The sequence below is a fragment of the Thunnus maccoyii genome, chromosome 11 (assembly GCF_910596095.1).
Source record: "Thunnus maccoyii chromosome 11, fThuMac1.1, whole genome shotgun sequence".
Taxonomy (NCBI): Eukaryota; Metazoa; Chordata; class Actinopteri; order Scombriformes; family Scombridae; genus Thunnus; species Thunnus maccoyii.
In genome coordinates this window covers 33,633,771-33,654,468 of record NC_056543.1, presented here as the reverse complement: position 1 = coordinate 33,654,468, position 20,698 = coordinate 33,633,771, and the positions used below count along the sequence as shown (strand labels likewise).

The 20,698-nt window shown below is 40.6% G+C and overlaps 1 protein-coding gene across 1 annotated transcript in view; it reads left to right on the top strand.

Annotated features, from left to right (window-relative positions):
* The window catches only part of itgav (integrin, alpha V), an 89,892-nt gene that overhangs the window by 56,930 nt on the left and 12,264 nt on the right, over positions 1-20,698 (top strand). The window contains exons 20-28 of the mRNA XM_042425689.1: positions 65-202; positions 2,251-2,318; positions 2,625-2,769; positions 3,956-4,048; positions 4,434-4,513; positions 10,263-10,343; positions 11,001-11,106; positions 17,032-17,190; positions 19,812-19,943. Coding sequence (XP_042281623.1) covers positions 65-202; positions 2,251-2,318; positions 2,625-2,769; positions 3,956-4,048; positions 4,434-4,513; positions 10,263-10,343; positions 11,001-11,106; positions 17,032-17,190; positions 19,812-19,943 — 1,002 coding nt within the window. The remainder of the gene's footprint in view (positions 1-64; positions 203-2,250; positions 2,319-2,624; positions 2,770-3,955; positions 4,049-4,433; positions 4,514-10,262; positions 10,344-11,000; positions 11,107-17,031; positions 17,191-19,811; positions 19,944-20,698) is intronic.

The following is a 20,698-nucleotide window of genomic DNA, read 5'->3' as shown; positions in this document are numbered from 1 at the left end:
TCCCTCGATCTCTGTCTCTCTCTCCCTGTCTTGGGCTCTGTCTCTCTCTCACTGTCTCTCTCAGGATGATCGTGAGTTTCGGGATAAGATCACTCCTATCTCTGTGGTGATGGAGTATAGTCTGGACTACCAGCGAGCTGCAGACCAAACCGGGCTCCTGCCCATCCTGGACATGTCAGCCCCGTCCAATGTCACCAAGCAGGTAACACCACTCTGTAGCCCCTTTCACACATGCACTGCAACCCTGAAATTTTCGGGACATTATGTGGAGGAGCTGTATGTATGAACGCAGATGTCTGAATCAGTCAGACCGGACATTAAACGGACTTTACCCTGCCAACTCCATAGTACAAAGTCCGTGTAATGTCCGATTGAGCCCATGTGTGAATACAGCAGTGAATTCTCCGGAGAATTCACAGCAAGCAAGTGGGCTACAACTGCTCGCTGCCGTAAGTCCAACAAAATCAGCCAGTAAGGAGATGGTACAAGCAATTTATCATACAACTGTTGAACAAGCAGAACATAAACTTAAATACGACATCTTTGCAGTCAACTACCCTCTCATCTACAGCCACTATTTTACACATGCTGCTGGTGTTGGATAAATGCAGCAGGCCAGCTAAGTGGCATTGTTTTGACTGGGCCTGAATCCTACACTGTGAAGGTAGTGCTAATGAGATGACTTCCTGTGATTCTCATAAAACAAATAATAAATAAAAGCTTAAATTACAATCGCAGCATATTTTTTGTGTCATGTCCTGTCTCCTGCACCCCTCGCCTAAAACAAACGGAGTATTATGACATCGCGTCTGACACAGACAGTTTGTTGCTGTGTGCTACATGTGTGAACTCTGGAAAATGTCCGGAGCTGATTCTCTGGACATTTGACCTCATTCACTAATGTGTGCGTAGAAATGTTACTTGGCGCACAAACTAAGTGCACACGCAAAATTACCGTCACATTCATGACACATGCGCACTGGCCAATTTTCTCTTACCACAGTGTGTATGTTAGTGAATCAGAATCATTCTAAATTGACAGGTATGTGCACGCTATCGGTAATTAGCATACAACCACACCCTCATTTCTCTATATAAGGAAAGCTCTGTTGGAGCGGTGCAGCAGTGCAGAGACCTGTCACTCATTGCAAAGAGTGATTGTAAAAATGCAGAAAAACTTTACTGCTCAGAAGTAGAAGCCAGAAAAGGTAGATTTGGCTGGTAAACATTTCATTGGCACAACCATTTGGATTGTAAATACAGTCTGCATGCCTGTTGCACCACTACGTCCATAACAAAATAAAATAGTTGTTTAAATGTGTAGATCTGTGGAATTGATCTAAATAAATCTCTACTGCTGCACCTGGTGCGCATCGTGTTTTGTATCTGTCCACAACAGGCCGTGATGTACTGAAAGCAGAGCACCCCTCCCTGTACCACTGCTGAAATGTCAGGCTGTGAGGAACACTGAACAGGCTGCTGGTTAACCAGCTGCATATATCGCAGCCAAATCTGATGGGAAATTAATCGCTTTCACATTCCAATATGGAAACTCTGAAATATAAGCTATTGTCATCTAAAAGTAGGAACAGGACAATTTTAATATATTGATAATTTCATTACATTTATGATGATGATTTATGGATTACAATGTTTTAACTAATAATTTTATAGTTGGTAAATAAGTTGTGTATTATCAGCAATTTCACACTTAAATGTTGTATATTTAGGCCCAATATTTTTTTTAAATAACTGTAGTTCTAATATACTGTTTACATTGAATAAATATCAACTGTATCATTTTTTAAGACATTTATGATTTGTGCATATGCATGGTCTAAGGCAGTTCTAAATTTGTTCACAGAGTAAGAACAAATTCAGATAAGAACATATTGATGAATCCCAGATTTGTGCTTAAAACGTTGCATGCATGGTTTAAGCACAAATTTGTGTGTATGAAATGAACTGTTTGTGAACGAGGCCCATTGTCCAGAGTTTATATGTGAAAACGGCTTGTGTGTCTTTGTTTTGTGAGCAGTGTTCACGTTTTCCTGATGATTATATTAGGATGGGTTGACGATTCAGTTTCACTTTTGTATGACTGATCCTCTTTTGTCCATTTTATTGTTTTATTTATCTATTTTTTACTTTCTTAGACTTGATTCTTTGTTTTCTCTATTTGCTTTCTTTTCTTGTTTTCTTTTTCCTTCCTCCTGTCCTCCCTTTTCTTTACTTTGTTTCTTCCCTCAGGCTCACATCCTGTTGGACTGTGGAGATGACAACATCTGTAAGCCCGACCTGAGGTTGTCTGTGAAGAGGTGGGAAATTGTTCATCTTTCTGCTCTCTTGTCATTACTACAGTCTGCGTGCTGGACTGATTATAGTCATGTCAGGGTTTCATCTAAATAATAAGCTATAAATAGGGTGATATAGTGATTAAAAGTCTCAGTGATGTTTACCTCATTTTTAGTAAATGTCAACAAATTGCATCATTTTCTTGTTCATTCTTTCTCATATCAAATGACAGTATTGTTGCCCTTCAAAACAAGGAATATTAGGCTGAAATAAAAAACATTTAGCAATTCTGTATTGTGTTACTATTGTTGTTCTTTGTTGTACGACAGTGACCGCGAGCAGATCTACATTGGTGATGATAACGCTCTGACACTGGAGATCAGTGCTGAAAACCAGGGAGAAGGAGCCTATGAGGCCGAACTCCACGTCTACCCTCCACAACAGGCTGACTTCACCGGGGTAGTCCGCAGTCAGGTAATGTCACTTACACTGAGGCCTGTTTATCATTGGAAATTCCAAAATACAATTGGTGTCTTAGAATCGTAGTTTAAATAAAATAATTTCAAATTAAATATAAGCAGCTTTATAGCTATATTGTTTATCAAGTCTCAGGTCTTCCCTGGAAATACTGGGATCTCAATTCCTGATATTCAACCATACAGCCCAATTTAGATTTTAATGGATCGTAGTTTATCCGTGATCCGTACCGATCGCCCCCCACGGTTCGGCACGCATGTGAACCGCGGATTAATTTCAAAATTTAATGTCTCATTTAAGACAAAGTAAACAAACTGCTGTAAGTACAAGTCATGGAAAGACAGCGCGTCGCTAACAGGGATTTTGAAGAGCAATGACCAAACCAGCATTTAACAGGTCTCAAGTGACATCTGCAGGTATGTTTACATGCTGTTTAATGTGCTGCAGCTGAGCAGCTAATTAGCTATCTAGCTGCTAACTGACGTTAGCTGTGCACTTTTCCCCGGTGAATGTTTGTTTGGTGGCTCGTTCAACAAGCTGCGGGACAAGACTTGTGCTCATGTTTGTAAGTTATCATCAAGTTTTAATGATGTGGACAATGCTGTGCAGACAGGCAGGTGGTGCGAGTGGTGTATAAGAGTCCAAACTGTGCTGTGGTCCAATTATTGACACAAATACAATTATTAACACCCAGCAGCAACTTACAGTTCTTGTCCTTGAGAAAGTCTTATCCTAAACAGATGGGTCAGTTAATGAACTCCACACATTCTACACTCTAAATTTCCATTCATGAATTATACCTGATTAAAGTCTGAGGATTGATACATTAGAAATAAAGTCAGTACAAATGATTGAAGAGTGCAGGAGTTTTGGATTCTTTCACACAGTTATGAACACCAAATTTCCATTCAACCTTTTCGAACTCTAAACAACCAGCCTGCTTTTGTTTGTGTTGTCAGTTCATTTGCAGCAGCAGCAATATACAGCTCAGTCTGTTCAATTTGATTTAATCCAGGGCGACCATGATGTGAAGAAATTTGGCTATATTTTAAAACTAATAGTAGTATTTCAGAAAAGTTTGGTATTTATTGGGATAATACCATTTACTGGAATATTTTGGGCCACAATATCGTAGCATGAAAATTTGATACCATCACATCTCTAATAAATTTGTTTTTAACAGACCCTCACCAGGCTGTCCTGTGCTTACAAGAAAGAGAACCACACCAAGATGGTGGTGTGTGACCTGGGAAACCCCATGAAGGGAGGAACCAAGGTCAGTGATAACTGCTGTCAGCCACATTACTGTACCTGTAATAGTATAGTATCTCTTGCTGTACAGATCCTACAGATTTCACTACAGAGGTTTCGCTGATCATGTACAGTGAAGGATAAGTAAAATATCAGAAAAAACAGATGAAGAAAGCAAAGCCTGATGTGTATATATAAGTAATCTTATTATTCTTATTCCTATGAGATTTGTTGACAATAAGAAAATTATAGAAAATCAACAGCCTTATCCTTTAAGACAGTAAAATAATGATGGCAGGCAGTTCCTCTACATGATGGATCCTAACATGGTGTTGTGTGTTCTCTCCTGTGCCCTCCTGTTTTTCCACTCCTGGTCCTTTGCTGTTGCTTCCTGTGCTGTGATTGGTCAGGTGCTGGCCGAGTTGCGCTTCAGTGTGCACCAGCTGTCGGAGGAGGACACTTCTGTGAAGTTTGACCTGCAGATGGTCAGGTACAATCCAGCCCTTTCAAAACATGTCTGTTCGGAACGGGACGATTTCTCAGTACCTAGAGAGAACAGTGCCCATCCTTTAAATAACTCTCGTGTAGACTATCGATAGATGCTGCAATTTACTGATGCTCCCTAAACGCCTGAGATGCAAGCTATCAGCAGACACTACAATTTACCGATGTTCCCTAAATGCCTCACACACAGGCTATCATAGACAGTATAATTTACCCATGTTCCCTAAACGCCTCACATGTCTGAAGACCACAATTTTGAGTTGAGCTGAAGTTGATCGGATGAACTGTAGTGCCCGTTCAATAGTGCCTGAGACATCCTACACTATGTCTTGAACATATATACAAAGTTCCCGTGCATGAAGAACAGGAATAAAGCATAACTCTCTAAACTTTTTTCAATTCATTCTCTATGATAGTTCTTATCACTACGAGTGTGAGTAGAGTGAGTTTGGGCATAAAAGTATTTGAATCATTAATGATATTTGTGGTAGCACTGATAGTAGAAACAAACAAAGGGACAGTCGGTAGTGGAAAAGAGTCGATGAATGAGTAAATAAATTAAATAGAAACAAATGAGGAGGAAATTTCAATAAAACATTATGCGACAATGATGACGAAAAGAAAAAAGGTGTTTCTGTTTTTTTTTTCCTTAGCAGTTTCAATGTTGTATGTTTGTGTCTGTGTGAGCATGTTTACACTTGTACGTCTGCCTCTAAAGAGAATGTGTTTGCAAGAGTGTGTGTGTATGATCCTATTTGTGTTCGTGTATGTATGTGAATGTTCATGGATGTTGTTTGTTTGACTTTGTTGTGGCACTACCTCACCGGCAACTCGAGATTTAAGAAGTTTTGAATACTTTTCATTGAATTGGTCAGAATGTTTTTTTTGTAGGGCTGAGTTTTGTTCCAGAGTTGTCTTGTTCCTGTCTTGTTAAAAAATTTAACCACTCTGAGATGGTGAGTTGTTCTCTGTTTTTCCAATTTAGTAAAATACTTTTTTGGCGATAGTTAGGGCTACCAGGGGTCCGTTTCACAAAGCAGGTTTAGTGAAAACTCAGGGTCTGTTAACCCTGAAATGAGGGAAACTCTGAGTTTTCCGTTTCAAAAAGGGAGGTAACTCAAACCAGAGAAAGAGGGATAACTCTAGCCTGTTTCAGAGAGAGGGGTAACTTAAGCTCTCGGTCAGTTACCGTAGCAACAGACTCTATGAACCTAACCTGGTCGGGACCAGGTTTTTCTCAATGAACCTCGAGTTTCTCTCAGTCTCCGCCCTCTTTCAGAGCCACACACTCCATTTGATTTCCTCATTCATTCAGTCAGCAGGCGAGTTTTGGCGTTGCCTAGTTCTGCCGTCTGTCATTTAAAAAAATCAGAGTCAGTATATTAGAAGTCCATTAGGCACAGTAACATTTTTCACTAACATGGCATGTCCTTTTGATAACGATCCCGTGGATGAAGGTGCAGCATTACTGCGCAGAGCATTAAATATTCGTCGAGAGATGGTTATCAGACCGCGCATAGATGTTCTTGCATTTCCAGATCTTTTTGAGCGGAACCGTTTCACGTCACAGTCCATCATCTACATACACAACCTAATCCGTCCTTACATTTGCAACATTACCAATCGTAGTCATGCTCTCACATCCCAGCAGATATTGTGTGTTGCGCTGCGTTTCTTTGCAAACGGAAGTTTTTTGTACAATGTCGGAGCCAGCCACTGGCCTTCCTAAATTCTGGCTTAGGGCCAGCTCCCCTGCCTCCGTTAGAAGTGGCGGTGCTGGGCCACCACCCGTTTTACGGGCATCTGCCTTCTTTCTGTTGGCTGAGTAGAAGTCTGTGTTAGTTTAAATAGGCTTAATTATTTAAAAGAACATGATGTAAATGAGAAGACATTTATGTGTGTGAAACCAGCATTATGTTGGGGATAAAACAGCTGCTCAGTCAAACAGCCACTTAATATTTACTTTACAATGTAAAACATGATCAAAATGAGGTACCCCCATGAGATTATGCCGAGGTCTCACCTGTTTGAACAATGTTTTTATATTTCATCCTAAACTGCTGCCAAGTGCGCTTCTCCCTCGCGGGATTGGACCTAAATGAAATAAATTAATAGGCGACCAATCAAGCAGTATTCCTCTGTAATATTATTGTGATTGCAAAGGACTACATTTAAACTTAGGCATTGACCCGAGCAGCGATTTTCTCCCACGCCGTCTCCCTCTCTTTTGCAGCTGCAGCGGTGTTGCACTTCTTTTTGAAAACATGTTCAAACTCGCCGTATTATCGCATTAAGATTTCTAGTTCTAGTGGGGTGAAAAACGCCGCCCTCCTCTTCCCCGTTGCCATGGTGACTCGTTGAATCGGGGCTCCATTGATGCTGGCTTTTATAGTTGTGGTGCACGCACTTAACTCCAGGTGAAACTACTCCGAGTTGAATAAACTGACTCAAATCAGCTGTTCTGGAACCGGAAACTCAGAGTTTCCTATCTCAGAGTTGATCAACTCAGAGTTCAGGATTAGACTCAGAGTTTCTTGAACCTGCTTTGTGAAAGGGACCCCAGTAAAGGTGTTGTGATTTGTTTTTGTGATGTGTCAAGTATGTCCAAGTATGGTGCACCCAAAGAACAGTGATAATTTAGTAGTTATTTCTTTCCAGAAATGTTGTACTGGTGGGAAGTCCCAGAGTGCATGGAAGTAGTGGTCAGTCATGTTTAGGGTACAGTGAATACATATGTCTGATCCGGTAAGTCCCACTGTGTGCATCTTGTGTTGTGTAATATTTCTGTTCTGAGGTGTAGTATTCCATTTATGCTGACACAATGGTAAAATAGTTGATTTGTTCCAATTTATTAAATAGTCAGAAAGGTTGATGATTTTGATAACTTCACTGAGTGATTTATTTGGATTTGTAGAAATAATGTCATCTGCATAAAGACTGATTTTGTGTGTTATGTTGTTTGATGTGATGCCGGTGATACTGTTATTTTGACGTACTATTGCAGCTAATGGTTCGATGAATAAGGCAAATAGTAATGGTGAGAGAGAACATCCTTGTTTGGTCCCTCTGCAGAGTGTGAAGTTTTGTAAAGTTAATCCATTTATAGTGACTGTTGCCCTGGGTGTGCTGTAGAGAATTTGATCCATTGAATTAATGATTTTTCAAAGCCAGACTTTTCTAGAGTTTTGAAGAGGAATGTCCAGTTTACTCTTATCAAATGCCTTTTCTGCATCTAATAGGAAGGATATTGATATTGATTTTGTGTCGATGGGATGTGTTCATCAGATTGAAGAGGGGGCGTGTATTTTCTGAGGAATATCTGTCTTTAATACATCCTGTTTGATCTGGGTGGATGAGAGATGAAATGATTGATTCGATTTTAATTGCTAATACTCTACTAATGATTTTAATATCTGTATTGATTAACGATAGGGGGTGATAGCTTGTACAGAGGATTGGGTCTTTATTTGGTTTAAGTAGTACTGAGATGAGTGCTATATGCATATGTTTTGGGATGGACTTTGATCTTTTTATCTCATCTGCTACTCTGGTGAATAAAGGTGAAAGTGTTGATCAAAAGCACTTATAGAATTCAGCAGGGAAACCATCCAGATCAGGGGCTTCATTGTTTGACATTTTTTTGAGTGCATTTTTTCATATTCTGTTGATGTCAGTCGGTTGTCCAAGACATCAGCCTGATGTTTTAGTGTAGGTAATGTGATTTTATCCACAAAAATATCAATTTCTGATGAATTTTTCTCTTTGTCATTTTTATATAATTTACAGTAGTATGTTTTGAAAATATTATTTATGGTTTGTTGGTCCTGGATGATATTCCCCACTGAGTCTTTGATTGTTGATATGATTGAATTCATCACTAACTTGAACATTACTAAGGCTCAGAATATACTATCAACATGGATCATATATCCTTGGAACACTGACACTCTCCTCTATCTATTCATATACAGCTATTTTCTTTGTGTTGGGAACCTCTCAACATACAGGCAGAAATCAATCAACAGATTAACATGTGCATATCACTGTTTTTTACAACTCATGGAGAAATTGCACTGAGGAAGCTAACAGAAGAGTTATTTTGTAAAAATAAAAAGAGAAATGAAGGGGCCCTTGTTGGTGGTATTCTCTCTCTCTTTCTCCATGAACTGGTGTGATGGTGGCGCGACAACATTTGCAGCAGCCTCTCCTAGTTCCGACTGTGCAGTGTCTTTGTCCATGTCTACGTCACATCTGTGTCATTGTGTGGAGTGCAAGGGAAATATGTCTATGATTGTCAGTTTGTTTTGGACATTTGTAACAAAGACTTTTGCTACGAGAAATAGTGGCTAGGAGCTAAATCAACTGAGAAAGAAGACCAGCTGAGCGTGCTTGGTAGACCAAGCACACTCAGCTGGTCTTCTTTATGCCCAATGGGCCCAAAGAAGACCACCACCTTGCATGGAGTTGCACCAGAAAGGAAACATCAAAAGCAATGCGACAGGATTGCTTTTGAGACATGTACTTTCTTTCTGACTTTAAAGTCATAATTCTGTCAGAATTCAGGAAGCCCAATAGGAGAAACAGATTCACAAGTTTGTAGTAGTAGTTTAAATTCTCTGAGACAGGATCATACAACTGTAGAAAGTTATCAGAACAACAATCCTTTCATTCTGTCTCCATGATTTCAAGCTAAACAGCAAGAATAAACTGTTCACATCACAAAGTAAACTACTTGGAAGGTCTGCTTGCACGTATGCGATTGGCCAACACAGTGACTCTTTTGCCAGATGACCCTGCATTTTTTGATGGAGCTGTATGTGACAACACCCTTGAAATGAATGTGGAGGCTATGATTTTAATTTTTTTTGGCATTTTTACCTTTCTTTGATAGTGTAGAGTAGAGAAGCAGATAGGAAAAGAGAGGGAACAGGGGACATTGCGGTAATCTGGAATGTGTCTTAAACATCCAGCTATCAGGACACCAAGAGGCTGTATTTCTTCACACAGTGCTGTTGTCTATCTGAACACAGCCTCAGCAGGCCCAGTCCTTACATCAGCATTCATTAGAGCAGAGCTGTGTCTCTCACAGTGCTCATTTGAATGACAAAAAACCCTCCTGAAACTCTGAAGGAAGCAGCACACAGCCCAGTTCAGCAACACAGACATTCTTCTGTGTGAATCTTGGTGTTTGTGGAAAGAAGACGTATGTTAATGAGAGGTTTCAGTAGCCTTTGGTTACAGTCTGACACCTCCATCTTCTTCAGCTCTTCTTCAACAACCAGTAAATCTGCCACTCAGCAACAGTGAGTGTCAGATTTACTGGTCTTTAAAATGTGTCAGGATGCCTGTGTAGGCAGGCTGTTTGGGAGGATACACTTACATGTTTTGACTACTACTATTGTCTTGATTAATCCATTAATGGTTCATCTTTAAAAAAAGTTTTAAAAATACCCCTTACAATTTCTTGCGGTCCAAGAAGATATCTACATATAACTTAATCAGTTTGTGTGAAAACTCCATACACAGCCTCCTCTTCTGTCAGGTCAAAGGCAGCAGCACCACCCTGTGGGTATTTCTAGCACACCTGCAACAGAAACATACATCCATCTATTTAAAGTCTCTATTTTTACATCTGTTTGTATATATATTTTATGCACATTTGTAGTATTTCGTGTTTAGTTTTCATCACATGGAGATGATGGATCCATTCACTGTTTGTGTTCTCTGTGTTTTAGCTCTAACCAGTTCAACAACACCAGTCCTCGAGTCTCAAGCATCACCAAGCTGGCTGTCCTCGCTAAGGTCTCCATCAGAGGGTAAAACACAAATACACACACACTAGGGTTGCTATTAACAGGGCTGCTAATTGATTACTTTGCTCATTAGTTTCCTGATTAATTGATTATTAGTTTTGTCTATAAAATGCAAGAAAATAGGGAGAAATCCCCATCACAATTTCCCAAAGTTGACCAACAGTCCAAAACCAAAGACGTTGAATTTACTGTCACAGAAAATCAGTAAATATCCACATTTTAGCAGTCGGAGCCAAAACTAATTAAATGCTTAAAATATTAAATGATTAAACAATTATTAAAGCAGTTGCTGATTAATTTTTGATGAATTGATCAATCAATTAGTAACGATTAATGGCTTGTTTCAGCTCTACACATACACAAATACATACACATACAGTATAGCTTGCTATTCGTTTGAAGTCCAACTAAGTGGCCAAAAAAACAGTTATTGTAGGTTTAGGTAGTGATGAAGAAATGGCGCTTAACTGAGAACAGAGACTACTTTCTCATCTGCTGACTAGTTGTGGGAATACAAACTGTGACTGTGATCCTGTAAATGAATCCATACTGTACTTCTATATCTTTTTGTTTGGAAAACACAACTGTATACGATCTGTATCTCTATGGCTGCAACTTATACCTTAAAAATGTGGGTGTGTGTGTTTGCACTCTTCCCAGGACGTCATCTCCTGGTCAGGTGCTGCTGCCCATTGCCAACTGGAAACCTAAAGAACCTCCTGTGGTGGGAGACGACATCGGACCACAAATAGTGCATGTCTATGAGGTACACACACACACACACACACACACACACACACACACACATATGTACTATATAAATTAATATATACAGTATTAGGGTTCTCAGTGTATGTGCACTGGAGCCTTCAAGTTTCCACATCACACTTGTGTAAGATGTATACAGGACCATGATTGGCTCCAAATTAGTTGTGATGTCACAGATTCTGCTCGTATGTATGCGTCTTAAACTGAATTTTAAGGTGAGCACAGAGAAACGTCATTCTGCACAGTGATGAACAAAGATCACAGTGAAGCAACAATAAGCAAAACACAGTTTTAGGGACTTTAAAAACTGGTGTGGCCTTAGAGTTACACCATTCTGTGTAACTCTAAGGCCACACAGAATGGTGAACAAATGAACTGCACAGCCACAAAATCGAATAAGGACAGCCATTGGTTCAAATTAATGATGACAGTATAGGCCTAAATGCACTGGAAGCGATAATTGACGCGTGTCAATTGATGCTCCTATGGCGCACTGCAAGCGTCAGATTTGAAATCCCAACACCACAGAACCAACACAAATTTTTCATTTTGTCCTTGAATTAACCGCTAGTTGGATGTAATGAATGAATGAAAAGGAGAAATGCAGTGGCAATGAAACTGAAACTAAGAGCGACAATGTCCACAGTAAATCATTTGTTGACTGTTTGATGGTTATTTATTTGTGCGTTAAAACATGACTGCCATGAAATAATCAGAATATGGCGTTTTATTTCTCTCATTCAGAGGTTTTGTTCTCACTACCACTCGCTCTCCTTGCTCGACCACTGCCGTGCTGTCTCTCTCTCTCTTGCTCGCCAGTGCTCAGCTGACTTGCGCTATCTCTCTCTTTTTCGGCTGCAGAGAAAACAGCTTTGGGCGCTGGGTCCTCATTTGACGCTCCAAAAATCGAAAAAAGGTCGGAGTAGGCAGTCAAGGCAGTTTGACGCGCGTCATAACGCTTCTAGTGCGTGTTCGGCCATTGAAAACAATGGGTGTAATTCAAAACGCGCATCAGACGCTTCGAGCGTGTTTAGGCCTTATGTGTCACAAACCTCCAGACAGACATAAGATATCAGTGATGTAGAGCAGCCATTCTCAACCAGTGGGCCACAGCCCACAGGTGGGCCTCAGAAGCACCATCTAGTAGGCCATGGAGGCAGTGGTACTGCCAAATGGTTAAAACATTTTTTTGGTAATTTACAAAGCTAGTTATTTTTATATCTAAATGTGCTCAAGAATTCACACACATGAAAAACATCAAACTAAAATGCATAATTTCAATGACCAGTTATGTTTGAATATCCAATCACACCAATCACAACACATCATTAGGTAGAGACAAACATGTTTTACCACTGTTAACTAGCTAGCTTTCTCAGAAGACATGGCTCTGTCCACTGTGTTGGAAAATGAAATGATCAGTAGACAGCAGTCTGAAGCCTCAGCTAACACAAGTTGACCTTGCTTCATTCTGGATACTGGCTGCCAGTCAGTATTCCTCTCTGTCAAAACAGGCAATCAAATTTCTGTTACCTTTCACCACTACCTATTTATGTGAGTCATGGTTTTCCATTGTGACTGTCACAAAATCAAAGTCAAGGAACAAACTGAAAGCAATTTGGAATGCTACTCTGCATGTCACCCTCTCACCCATCCCACCACAACTTTATATCATTATTTCCCAGAGGCAAGCCCAAGTGTCTCACTGAGGGTAAGCAGAATATTTATTTTGGTCTTTACAGCCGACAGTGGCATAACACATATTTACAGCCCAGTTTTTTTGTCATGTTTTGGTTTTGTTTTGTTTTTTTTCATTTATTTGGGAAGGATGTCTTCAGAAAGAACTTGGGCCTTAAGTTAGAAAAGGTTGAGAACCCCTTAAGCAGAGCACGCTGAGGAGAAAATATAGATAGATAGATAGATAGATAGATGGATAGATAGATATTACTTTATTGATTCCAGGACGGAAATTAAAATTGTCAAGAGCTCATCAAAATATAAAAACAAAAAAAAACAAAACTATCCAGTCAATTCAGGAGGCATTGAACAGTCTTGTTGCTGTGGGGACGAAGGATCTCCTGAATCGCTCCATTCTGCAGCACAGTGAGAGGAGCCAACTGCTGCAGCTATTCCTCTGCTGCTCCAGGAGGCAGTGGAGAGGGTGTCTTCTATTGTCCATTATAGCTTTCAGTTTGTTCAGTGTGTGTCTCTCCACCACAGATCTTAGCGGGTCCAATCTCCTGCCCAGCACTGAGCCCACTTTTTTGACCACCTTGTCTAATCGCTTGGTGTTTTTGTCTGTAAGGCTGCCTCCCCAGCACACTGCAGCAAAAAAAAGTGCACTGGCCACCACCGTGTGGTAGAACATGGTCATCATTTCCACACAGTCATCAAAGGACCTCAGTGTCCGCAGGAAGAACAGGTGGCTCTGCCCCCTTCCTGTAGAGGGTGTCGGTGTTAGGGGACCAGTCCAGCTTGTCATTCACAAGGACCCCTAGATATTTGTAGGTGTGCACCACTTCAATGTCCAATGTAGGACAATTAACAAACTGTAAATCCAGTCAGGTGGGAAGACAGTTTCACATGGTTGAAATCTCCAGATATTAATACAAGTGCCTCAGGATGTTTAGTCTATATCCTGGCAACAGTTTCATGGAGAACTTCACATGGAACTTCAGCAGTTGCCTTGGGAGGAATGTACACAAGTTTTATGATATGACTGAATTCTCTTGGTACATAGTATGGTCTCATACCAACTGCCAATAATTCAATATCTGGACAGCACATCTTCTCCTTGACAGTAATATGCAAAGGATTACACCATCTCTGATTCACAAATAAAGCCAGTCCTCCTCCTTTCTTCTTTCCACTATTAGTGTCTCTGTCCTTCTGTATGAGAGTGAAGCCAGGTAGTTCCACACAGGAGTCAGGAGATGTTTTGATTCAACCAGGTTTCAGTAAAACACATGAGGCTGCACTCCTGGTATACTTTGTTTCTTCACCAGTATCTCCAGCTCATCACTTTTGTTGGGCAGAGAGTTGACAACAAAAATAAGTAAAATTTAGTAAAAATTGAGAGCTACCAGACTTTGTTGCTGCTTGTTGAAGCGCATGTTCTAGAATAATGACTCATTCTTAAAGTTGTTGTACTTTAAGAATGAGTCCAGGTTGTACCAGGTGTTTGAGTTGCATCCTTTCAAAGGCTTCCAATCTGGTTCTCTTTCAAATTATTTCCCTCCAAATGAGTGATGGCACTCCTTAGTACAGCCGCTGTCAAGCCTTTTTTAGCCAATCTGTGAAACCTTAAGTGTTTTGCAAAGAGGAAGAAATAAAGCCCTTTTCACACATGGAATACATTAATTATGTTAGTGACAGATTTTTGCCATTCAGGTAGGTGTCTTTTACATCAGTGTTGGTTACAGCTTTATTTAGACATTTATGGAAGGAACCACAATGCTAGGTGATATTTGCCAGCTGGTGTGTGTGAGAGGAAGAGGTGTCACTGAGGGAGAACAACTGAGTTGGAAAATAACATATGAAGGAGGTAGAGTGTTCTCAGATGTTTAGCAGACTGCATCAGTGATGAATTTTTTTAGCCTGTTTTTAATGTTTTTCATCATACAAGCTTCTACTGAAGAGCCAAAAAATGCTTGTTCAGAGTGTCTTGAGGTTCATTAAACAGATTTTATTTCCTTTGTGCAAGAGATGAGTGATTCATTTATTACAGTGACCTCTGAAGCCAAAACAAGATGCATATTTGATATGCTTGTGCTGCTGTGATCTTTACATTAATCTCATAACATTCAGTTTGACCTGTTCCATGTTTAAAGTGTTCTAGAAATGTTCAAGGTCAGGCTTCATTAGATTGCAACCTTGACACTCATGTGAAAGTGAAGCAGATGATTAATCAGACATGCAATCACATGTACATAATATCTGAAAGGGTCTTAATAGACCAATGAGAAAGCAGTATTTGTAGGGTTGCAATTAAACATTATGTTCTTGATTGATCATTATTTGCTAATTGTTTAGTCTGTAAAACGTCAGCAAAGCATGAAAAACGCTCATCAGAAGTTTCCAGAGCCCAGGATAACATCTTCAAATGTCTTGTTTTGTCTAACCAGCAATCCAAAACTCACAAATACACTTAGCACAAAAAGTAAGGAAATTTGTGTTTGGTAGATTATTTCTTTGTCGTAACAATGCTTCTTGGCAATAAATCTTATACTGTTGGAAAGCCTGTTTATTTCCCTTTTAAATGGTGCCACATTTGTAAGGAACATGCATTTGTGGGATGAGCAGCAGAGCTGAGTATGTGGGTTGCGTCCATGAAAATCTTCTCTGCCAATGCCAAACAGCTTATTCTGTCATTGACTCTTGTTTGGTGTTTGGTGTTTGGTGGATTGGATGAATGAAGTTTGAAGAAACAAGACATATTGGCCATTTAAAAATGTATTCATTAACAAACAGGAGCCTCAGTAGCGTGTGGAAGAACCATACACAGCCACAACAGCCTGGCACCTCCTCCTCATGCTGGTCACCAGCCTGGTCACACACTGCTGTAGGATGGCATCCAGCAGTTGTCGCAAGTCAGCCAAGGTGGTTGTGTTGGTCACTCTGGCACGAACAGCACGCCAAAGCTGATCCCACAAGTGTTCAATGGGGTTGAGGTCAGGACTGCTGGCAGGCCATTCCATCCGCTCCACTCCCAAATTCTGGAGGTAGTCTCTGATAAACCCCGCTCTGGGGGCGAGCGTTGTCATCTTGGAGGATAGAGTTCAGTCCCAGACTGTGGAGATATGGGATTGCCACTGGTTGCAGAATCTCATCTCGATATCTCTGCATTGAGATCGCCTCCTATGATGACAAGTTTCGTTTTTCCAGCGAGGGAGATGCTGCCCCACACCATCACACTGCCTCCACCAAAAGATGTTACTCTGTCGGTGCAGCAATCAGCATAGCATTCTCCGCATCTTCTCCACACTTTGACCCTATGATCCAACTGCCGTAGGCAGAATCTGGACTCATCGCTGAACATAACGTTCCTCCACATGTTCAGGTTCCATTGCATTTGTTTCTGACACCAGTGCAAACAGGCCTTATGCTGAAGGGCAGGCATGATAGGCCTCCTTGCAGCCCTAGACTGGAGATTGGCTGTGTGCAGTCTGTTCCGGATTGTCTGGGCAGTGAGCCGTCGGCCATATCGTACTGCAAACCTTGACTTCAAATCTGTAGAAGACAGCCTACGGTACCTAAGTCCTGACAGGGTGAGGAAACGGTGTTCTTAGGGTGTTGTCTTCTTGGGACGCTCACTTCGCAGCCTGTCTCTGACATCCCCCGTTATATGGAACTTGGCCTTCACTTTGGAGATGGTACAAACGTGGCATGCCGATTCTCTAAGCAGACACCTACTGACCACTGTAGCAGGGCTCATGCTCACAGGCAAAATAAGCTGTTTGGCATTGGCAGAGAAGATTTGGCAAATTTTTCATGGGCGCAACCCACGTACTCAAATGCATGTTCTTTACAAATGTGACATCATTTAAAAGGGAAATAAACAGGCTTTCTAACAGCATAAGATTTACCATAAGATTACCAGGAAGCATTGTTACAACAAAGAAATAATCTACCAAACACAAATTTCCTTACTTTTTGTGCTAAGTTTATTTAATTTACTATCATAGAAGACCAAGATAAATAGAATATTCATGTTTAAGATGCTAATTTGCCATTTCTGTTTTTAAAAAATTGCTCTAATGATCAATATCATCAAATCGATAAATTATGAAAAAAGTTTCACATTAATTTTCAGTGTAGCGAATATCCGATTCATGGACTGATGGTTTCAGCTCTGCAGTATTGGCTGAGCACATTGTTCTTTGAAGCAATAATTTAAAATCCTGGCATTTTTGCCTCCTCTCAGCTCCTAAACAGTGGGCCCAGTACCTTCAGTAAGGCAGCCCTGGAGGTGGAATGGCCATACCAGTTCAAGAATGGCTCTCTGCTCTACATCACCAGCTACGAGACTGAGGGACCCATCAACTGCACCACCGACATGGAGATCAACCCGCTCAACGTCTCGGTGAGAATACACAAAAGCAAGCACACACAATAGAATGCACATACATGTCCAGGTAATTTCTGGGAATTTTTGTCAGAATTTGCTTCTGTGTCCAGGGAAAACATCTGTGGGAACTTGAAGTTTTTATCACCTTTGCTTGTGTATCCATGTGTGTCTGTGTGTTTACATGCTGAAGATGATTCTCCAAACCTCAGTAATGCTGCCAGGCAATTGTCATATTTACACTCTGACCATAACAAGCTGATTTTATGGTAATAGGACTGGATCAATTTTTAAGCTGTTGCAGTTTCTCACAGTTATTTGTCAAGCTAAAATGGCAGTTGGCCAGTAAGCTTTGTGGCAAAATATTTTTAGAATAACTGTGAATGAAGCGGAGCACAAACTACGTAAACAAAAACTGCTGGCAGTTTAACTATCTTAATGCAAAAGACATGTAGGATGGAGGCTCCATCACTATATGAGAGTGCAGAGCGGCGTGCAGCCCATATCTCTGGATTTGTCAGTAATTCAAATAGTATTAATTATAGGCTTGTACTTGTTATACATAATGGAGTCAAACACGATGACAGTCCAGGGGAATTATCAGGCAGTAATAACAGCAGGTTAGCCCTGTAGACACGGCCATACACACCCTGTAACCTCTCTGACGAATCAGGTGATTCTGTTTGGCTGGCACCTCAAAGATAGCGTCATTTTAAGGGGAATCGTTGTTCTACTGTTCTAATACATACGCTGAAGAATAATTTGAAAAAACGCAATTTTATGATTATCCACATTTCTGTGTTTTAAAGAGGACCTATTATGCTCATTTCCAGCTCTATATTATTATTCTGAGGCTCCACTAGAGTAGCTTTGCATGCTTCATGTTCAAAAAACTCCTTATTTATCTTACACTCCACATTTATCTTACACTCCTTATTTATCTTACACTGATCCTTTTACCTACTGACCCTTAGTTCAGCCTCTGTTTCTAACAGTGAGTCTTAGCTCCTGTCTCTTTAAGACCCCCCTCCCGATGAGCCCACTCAGTTCTGATTATCCAGCTTCAGGACGCCTAGCTAGGGGCGGCACTTATTGGTATCATTTAAGTTACTGCCAATGAAAACACAATATTTCATGCTTTACTGCTTCATATTAAAAGCTCTTAAATGACTAAATAACAGGAGGTTTTTATTTTGAAGAATCGATAGGAAATGAAATGTGTTCACCACTGAATTAGCAGAGCTTTGTTAGTGGTGCTATTCTTTAATAAAAACAGTTCTATACAACAAGATTTAGAGATATTTGGAGCCATTTGTTGAGCGGATCAGTCAAAAATAATGCAGGAATAGAGGAAGAGAACAAGTAGATACAGTCACAGTGATGATGATGTTTGATGAAGAGCTGCGCTGCAGATGACCAGATAAACTGATAACAACAGATAAACTGCTCAGTTACTTTGCCCTGCTGTGTAATGGAAAAACAGTCACAGTGCGCCAGTCATGGCTTAGTGTGACTAACCCCATAACAATGTAAAAATGCCATAATGTTAGCGGAGTGGAGCAGTGAACAACATGCGTGCTGTACGTGGAAGCAGTTTGAAGCCGGTGCTTTTTGCTCACAGGGATTACTTCTATACACATATACCTCATTATTTGACACTTAAGCCACGTTTAATATCATTGTAACATTATATATGTGTATATGTATATATATATATATATATATATATATATATATATGACTGCAAATAAGGAAAAGCATAACAGGTCCCCTTTAAATCAAACTTAAAGGCACACTATGTAGGATTTTCCTAAAAAACAATCCCTCTCAATCATCACTTACGACTTATGAAATATGTGACAGTGTATTTATCTGCAGGGACCCTACCCCCTGCCTGTACTTTCTAACTACCTTATTATTTTAGTTCAGGACATTTCTGGGCATCATTCCTTGGGTAGTGGGTGTGTAGGCCCCAGCCAATAAGAGTGCACAGGGTGTGTGGTCGGAACTCGTAGCATAGTGACCAGGTTACATCACTGTGTTTTTATGTGCTTCCGTCTCTCCTCTGCTGTATGCAGAGTGCTGCTGTGTGCTGCTCCTCTGCTGTCAGTGTGTCTGTTTGACTGACACACACACATGCAGAGCAGAGCGGCCACAGTGGACAGGATGAAGCTGTGCATTCACACCAAATCTGGTAATGCAGCACCTTCCCACAAGGTTGTGCCGTGGTGTGCCGAGGTGTGGGCGTGTGTATTTGTGCTTTAAAACATAACTGCTGTGAAACAATCAGCAGTAACGTTTTATTTACCTGATTCACAGCTTTGTTCTTGCCAGCGCCACTTGCTTTCTTCATTCAATCTCTAGCTCATTCAACCACCGTTAATCTCTCTCTGTGTCGCTTGCTCGCTCGCTGGGTGAGCCGGTGAGCTGGGGCCAACTTTGAATGCTGTGTGTTTACAAACACCAAACAACAAATCCTGCATAATGTGCCTTTTAGAGTAATAATTTTAATATGACTGGAAATCCTTCAACCTATATAATTTTACACAGTCCCATTCTCAGCACCAATTGCATAGTAAACTGTGTGTGTGTGTGTGTGTGTGTGTGTGTGTGTGTGTGTGTGTGTGTGTGTGTGTCAGAATCCACTGTCCTCAGCAAAGAACACCAGCAGTGTGCCACCCAGAGAGAGAGAGACTGAGGGAAGAAACCGAAACCATGTCCGCAAGAGAGACCTGGAGTCAAGAGAGACACAGAACGACCTGCAAACTCTGGTATACATACACACACACACACACACACACACACACACACACACACACACACACACACACACACATACAAACCTGGAGGTTTAATTCATATGTGACATTTCATTCTCAGTAGCTGCTGTGTGTATTTATTGTAGGACAGTTTAATTTATTAGAAACTTGATCTAGAATTATATTATTTTCAAAAGTATCAACACTGTAGGTGTACAGGCTGTTTCAAAGTATGTTAACCTCTTGAGCAATATGGAGTTTTCTATTGTTTTAGCGTTATTTCTTTATTTAATCAGAACCAGTATTTGTTATATGAAATGACAGGTGTATGTTTATTGGTCCCATATACTGAAATAGAGATCAAACCAGGTCAGTTTAGTATTACCAAAGTGAACCCTTACAGGTCAATCATGCCAAGATGAAAAGAAATCTCAGAGGAACTCAGGAAGAGGGTAGTGACATCACATTTGTCTAGGAAATGCTGTAAATTCATCTAGTAGACCGTGAGATGAATTTACATCTCATAGTCTGCCATGACGCAGACCGTCTACAAATGGAGAGCACTGAAAATGACTGCAACTTTGCCTAGAAGTGGACGACCTAAAATATCTGCAAGAGCCGCAAGAAAAATGATAATTCAGGTAAAAGCTGACCCAGACCTCTTTTGCAGTATCTAGGATCCATGTGCATGCTTCCACAATAAGAAGAAAACTCAGTCAACATGACTTGCATTGGAGGGTTGCCTGGAAGAAGCCTCAGCTCTCAAA